At 31.8% G+C, this 6,937-nt stretch overlaps 1 protein-coding gene across 1 annotated transcript; it reads left to right on the top strand.

The window, feature by feature from the left end:
* The first annotated feature begins 2,888 nt into the window (after window positions 1–2,888).
* LOC105165950 (ubiquitin-conjugating enzyme E2 27) lies at window positions 2,889–6,680 on the top strand. The gene is made up of 5 exons (XM_011085112.2): window positions 2,889–3,330; window positions 4,995–5,043; window positions 5,625–5,784; window positions 5,972–6,061; window positions 6,440–6,680. Exons 1-5 carry the CDS (start codon window positions 3,150–3,152, stop codon window positions 6,545–6,547), a joined length of 588 nt encoding a protein of 195 aa, XP_011083414.1. The 5' UTR covers window positions 2,889–3,149; the 3' UTR covers window positions 6,548–6,680.
* The last annotated feature ends 257 nt before the right edge of the window (window positions 6,681–6,937 follow it).

The raw sequence follows: 6,937 nt of genomic DNA on the forward strand, positions 1-6,937 counted from the left end.
AAGAAAAAATAAATATTGAACAATAATAATTTAATTGAATGCATGTGGAGGAGACGTGTAGAATTGTGAGTATCTAACCAATTCTAACTTCCAAGTGTTGCTTACAAGTCACGTGAACTCACTTTTACACATGTAAGGCTGAGGCTGCAGCTACAAACCCATCGAGACCAATTCAATTCAACCCTCAATAATTTCATTTTCATTCTAATTACCCCTTCCCAACTAATTAAATAATTATAAGACATTTCTTACTTCAAACTATCATTAAATATTTCTTTCTAACTCATATAAATTATTTAAGTATCGATGGATGTTTGTTGGGGACTATCCAATGTATCTAACCATTTCTTTTTCTTTTTAGGGTCCAAACATACAATTTAGACTACCCTCAATTCGACTTTGATCAAATATGTTAACAAGGGTCGGGATTGTAGTAATTTAAGTTGATTTTTTGTTTTTTTTAATTTACAAAAAAGTTATGTATTGATTTATAATTATTCGTATTTTTAATATATACTTAATATGTAAAAGATTATTTATTATGCACATAAAGAAGAGAGCTTGTATGACAAATTTAATTGTGTTTCCAACACATACATCGTTGTTTTATAGTTTCCGGTCTAAAGATATCAGTGCAAACTTTTTACTTATTTTTAATGCAAAACTTTTTTATAATGTCACTGTTGACATTGAAATTTCTTGAAATAAAATTATGGACTAAAAGATTAAATAGATTGGTTTATAATTATGCTTCAAATCAAAGTCAAAAATAAATTTGGACTTTATATATATTTAAAATAATAAATTCATATCTAAGTTAGTTATTGCACGTTAGGAGATTGGTCCATAAAAAAAACCCACGGTGTTCAATCCTAGAGGGAGAGAGCTGCAAGACAAAGTTCGGGTTTATAGGTATTTCGATATAGATAAATTTGCAATAAATCTATACTAAACATATTTTAAAAAATAATAATTATTTTTTAAATTTTAAATTAATTATGAACACACAGTAGTGTGAATTGTAAAATGAAGTGCAAGTAGCAGTAATGTAAACCAATCCGTATAAACTTAAAGCTAATTTTGGGCCGACGTTCCAATGAGATTTTATAATGTAACATGCTGAGCTCAGAGCCCAATATTAGCCGTCTTCAAAGTTTGAAATAATTATATGTAGATTTTTTATAATTTAAAAAATTATATTTAATACTCTGGACACTACGTGCGTTTAATAATTAGATTCATTCCTTAGTTTATATTCATAGAATTTGTAGATATCAGCTGAAAAATTGAATAAAATTCATATTTACCACCGATTGACTTATTGCTGGCTTATTGTAGGTCGAACAAATCTTTTCTAACTAAATTATCCTTATATATCTTCACATACTAAAGCATGTAATGAGATACATTTTCACCCCTATGGAGTAGTTTGGTCATAAATTGTTTATTTGGCCTACAATATGTATGTATATCAATCGAGGTAAATATGCATTTTCATTCAATTTTTTTTTTGCTTAAGTCAGCAAATTTTTTTAATTTTACTAACAAAAAGATCTATTTAGTGGACGAAAATAACGTCATTAGCAGTAGATATAAATTTAAAAACCAAATAAGATTTACATATAATTGTATCAAATATCAAGAGAGGACGGTATATTAATCCCATTCTTTTACCATAAGTAATAGAATTAACAAATTTCGCAAATTCTACATATGTACATATTTCTTAAATATACAATACTGAATATTTTTTAAACTTAAACATATTGTATTCAATATTAAAATTTTTAAATAATTTTAATTTACTTTAAGTAAAAATGGATCATAAAAATAATTAGAATTTGACAGGTGAATATAATTAAAAAAGAGAAAGAGAAATACGGTAAAATCAAAGAGAAAAAAACGAACGCATGCATAATAAATAATTTTTTATTAAATAAAAAAATTATGATCGTCTGAAATTTATACAAATAAAATTATAATAATTTTATGTTTGGGTTTATGTATTCTTCGTTATTACATGACAAATTTTGGTATCTCATATTAGTGAAGGGGTTATGTGCTTTTTGTCAAATTCTTCATTTCTTGAGTGATTATATTAACTTCATTATTATATTATAAAATAACAATTGTAAAAAAATAATTAACAGCTAAACAATTTTAGATGTACTTGCAAACGTTTTTAAATTATTAGAAATTTTATCCCCAAACACTTCTTTTTCTTTTTCTTTTGTGATTTTACTAAATGTATCATTATGGCATGAACTATATTATTTTTATACCAATCAGCATATCAATTTATCGTCATTTAGTAGTTTTTATAATTAATCAACTATTATTAAAATAAATTAATATTCACACATATGTGAGATTTTAACTTGTTGTACAATAATTATAGAGTATCGACTTTGCCAATTAAGGGTACGTTAGCAAATGCTTAAAATAAACATTTATTAACTTATTGTTGATAATAAGCTGGAAAGATTGTTATTGTTTTACGGTTTCTATTTTTAAACTGATTGGATTAAATTAATTTTAGCCAAAAATTATGAACAATTTCAATCCATTCATATAGTTTATTAGTGAAATTATTAATAAGTTATTTTTTCAGACACCCAAAATTCGATCTTTTTTCATTTTTTACTTTTATTTTGAAACATCTACAATTTTATTAATATTTAATTTTGAACTTTCTTTAAAACATCACAAAAATTTTACTATTACAATCAAAGTTTAATGCAAACATCTCTTAAATTAAGTTTGACAGGCTATTGCACCATAAATTATTAATTACAATAAAGGTAACTAATTATTAGTAATTTATTTTGAACAATGATAAACTATTACGATCAAGAACCAAAGAATTCTAAAACTAGTCCAATTATTCCATTTCTCACCACCAAAGGGTTCCTCCAAAACTGTGCATAGTTCTACAACAACAATAGCCCTTTTCAAAAAGGTGAAAAGGAACAGTGTTGTACGCCTTTTTTCCTCCATGAGGAAGAGACAAGAGGAGCTTGTGCACTCGTAAACCAAGAAAGAGGAAAAACCCTCTCGCACTCTCTCGCAAATATCCCGGAATTGCTCTATTGTTACGCGTTTTTTATTTTTCAATTGAAGCGGAGACAAGAAAAGGGTGAAGAAAAAAAATGGTGGACTTTGCAAGGGTGCAGAAGGAGCTGCAAGAGTGCAACAGGGACTTTGAGGTGTCTGGGATAAGGGTCGTCCCTAATGGTGAAGCTAATCTTGCCCACTTGCTCGGTACAATCCCTGGTCCTCTTGGTACTCCTTATGAAGGCGGGACCTTCAAGATCGACATCACTTTACCTGGTAACCCTTTCTCTCTCTCTCTCTCTCTCTCTCTCTCTATATATATATATATATATATATATATTAAGAGTTTGTTTTTGGTTTAGTGTAATTGTGGGTTTTGTTGGAGAGGAATGCTTGAAAGTGATTCTAGTTCTTGTTTAAACTTCGAGATTTGGAGTTCTTGTCTTTTCGGGTTTTAGGGCATTATTAGTGTGAACTGCATGTTTTCTTTTGTCTGATTGCTGATAAGATTATTGTTGGTTTTCTTCTTGGGTTCAGTAATTATATATGGAGTGTTTTCATTCCTGTAATGGTTATATTCTCGTAATAGGGCAGGTTAAGGTTTTTGTATTTTGGGGGTTAAAGCTAAAAGTTGTGTGGGTTCATGGAAATGCAAATTGGGGTTAGTTTGAGGAGATTAATATGATTTATTGGTTGTTTAACGTGTGTACGATGATTAATCTTTGATGTAAATCTTGTGTTATTGGTTGTGTGAGTTTCTTTTCATCATTAAATGTTATCTTTGTTCTTTTTTGCTTTGACATTACTCTGTCTAATGATTGAAATGTTCTACTGTCCTATTGCCTGTTGAGTTTTTAATGTTGTAATCAGGTTTTAGGAGTCATCCTCTGGGTTTCTTAATGGCAATTTAATTTATAGGCTTCTTGTATGACCAGTGATTCCCCATTTGTCTGTCAAGTTCCGATGGGTAATATGCTCAAGAGAATGCTAATAGTTGACGCAATTTAACCATTATTGACACTTTTATATGTGGAGTGATCTCGACACGTGAAGTTTAGTGCATGAGCAAATAGGAAGTGAAAACACTCATTTTGCCAAGTTACATTAAAATCAAATGTTTGAAACAAAAGAAAGAATATCAATGTTATAGGGACACCAACATTCGTGTAACTAAAAGTTCTCACCCTTATTCTGATTCCGCTCTACATCAAATCCAATGTCGTAGATCATTATGCTTTTCATTTTAGGCGATATCATATTTTTACCGTTCTAGGTTTTAGTTTTAGGTAAACTGATGTGCTAAACATCTTGGTCCTGGAGCATTGAAACTCTGTCTTCTTTTTGTTCCTGAATAAAACAAGCACCGAAGGCCCTCTGCTAACAACCCATCTACAAGCAAGAATTCTACAGTGTCTACTTCCCTCTGCTTGTTTTTGGTTCCTTACAGTTTCATTCCCCATCTTTTATCTCTTTGATTAGGCTGCTCAGCAAACCTTGAGCATTTATTAACTGGATGTGGTTGAGTGTTGTCATTGTGAGAAGCACAAATGTTTCCCTTTTCCTGCTAAAAGTCTTCAATTGCGGCACTATCTTTGCCATTTCCCTTTTGGCATTATAAGAATGGGAGACCAATTAATTAAACTTCTTGTGATTCTTAGCCAAATACTTTACTACAAGATTGAGTTTCCTGATTTTTTAAGTCGACTTGCTGAGCATGGAGAATGTTGGGTTGCCATTGTTATTGGTTTAGATAGTGAATGCTAGAATAGGACGGCGAATCGTGGCGGTGATTTGTAATTTCTAATTCAAATGTTAGGGTGAAGTTTTAGAATAGGCTTCTTAGCAACAAAATTTTTGTTCTTAATTTTTGCAGTCAAGGGATGGTTTCTTGTTGATCTGTAGCTAATTATTTTCAATTTGATTCTTTTTCCTTTTTGCAGATGGTTACCCTTTTGAGCCTCCCAAAATGCGGTTTGCAACTAAAGTATGGTATGGTGAAAAAGTCGCTATGTCCTTTTCCCTTTTTCTTGGTAGTGTGTAGGAGTAAGTAGTCTTCACTTATGTTTTGCTTGTTAAGGGAACAAATTCTCTGAATTTTGAGGGACCATTTGAAATTTCTGCATAATACAATATCTTTTCCTGGGGTTTTGATAAAGGATGTAACATATTTCGGTGGATTAGCATGGATGGAAGATGTTTATCATTCTTTTCATATTCCTTCTATTTTTACGTTTTGACAGTTGCAAATGTGTTTTTATTTTTGACTTCAAGATTGAACGGACAGAAAAAGGGGGTGCATTCCTGAGAAGCTAAATTCTTATCCTCCGTCAAATTAGACTTCTATTAGGCATTAGCAAACATGAACTGTAAACCTTCAAGTAGAACTGTGATCAGCAAATATGAAGTATAAGTTGGTCTACCACCTTGTGGCATAGAAATAAGAATGTAATAAATTAGTTTTCTAACATTCTCTTTTTCTTCATTGATCGATAATATTTGAAGGTTCTGATATTCTGCTTTGAGAATTTATTTACAATTTCACTTCTTCAACGTCTTCATTTCCATCAAAGGCATCCTAATATAAGCAGTCAAAGTGGTGCCATATGCCTGGATATCCTGAAAGACCAATGGAGCCCGGCTCTGACTTTGAAAACAGCGCTCCTCTCTGTTCAAGCATTACTATCTGCTCCCGAACCTGATGATCCCCAGGATGCTGTCGTAGCACAACAGGTCCTTTCACCAAGTGCCTATTCTTGCCATTTCCCTTGTAAACTTCTATTAATATTTCATTTTTGTTCTTGCTCGTCCAATGCACCTTTAAGATTTCAAGCAGGTCATATTCTATGTTGTTTAATTTTTCTTATCCAATCTTTCCCTCCATCTTTGAATGCTGATTAGTTTTTATGCATGCCCCCAGTATCTTAGGGACTACCAAACTTTTGTGGGCACCGCTCGTTACTGGACCGAAGCATTTGCCATGATATCATCTCTTGGCGTGGAGGAGAAGGTTAGCAAAATTCTCCTTTTTTATTTTTTTAAAGAACTGGCTTACGGTACTTAGCTTGTTTTCTTTTCCCCCCCTCACGCCCACCCACCCACACCCACACCCAATAACCGACAAAGTTGGGCAATAGGAAAAACTTGGACGTTCTGTCAAGCTTCATTTTTATACGTTATATGAGCATAATGATAGATGCAATGATTTAAATACATCTACAAATATGTATAAAAAATATACTCTAGTCAATATATATTTATATTTATAGCAACTTACTTTTTTGTACTATTTTGGGGTAATAAAGAGCAAAAGGGGATATGTTTGATTATTCGCCCTGTGGTTGTTTTCACGATCAACAGTGTCGATTTCTGTGATCCACTTGGACAGGTGCAAAAGCTTGTGGAGATGGGTTTTCCTGAAGCTCTAGTGAGGAGCACTCTGGAGAGCGTTGGCGGTGACGAAAACTTGGCTCTGGAGAAGCTTTGCTCTACTTAGCACTTACTACACTCACTGCTGCCGTTAACTGTTCTGCAATGGGGCAGCAGCAGCATATATGGTATACGAAATGACTATTTATGTCAAAAACACTTTATAAATAATATTTGTTAACCTTCTTTTTTCCATTTAACTCGTCCTTTCTTTTTTCTCCTCCTTTTCTGGTGAATCCTTTAATGTCATTGCATCAAGAAACCATGTTTTTGGAGGTCGAAAAATATAGTGCATGGTAGGTGTACAATTAGAAAGATTTTAAAACCTCGAATTTCGAAATTCTCAACTTTCTCTATTTGACCATAACAATTAATCGTAACAAAAAGTCATATTTCTTCTAGCGAATAAATAGTGATATTGAGAAAACATTTTGTATACTAAACAATGTAAAATATA

This window comes from Sesamum indicum, linkage group LG1, assembly GCF_026168435.1.
Source record: "Sesamum indicum cultivar Baizhima isolate 11 linkage group LG1, ASM2616843v1, whole genome shotgun sequence".
NCBI classification, from domain to species: Eukaryota; Viridiplantae; Streptophyta; class Magnoliopsida; order Lamiales; family Pedaliaceae; genus Sesamum; species Sesamum indicum.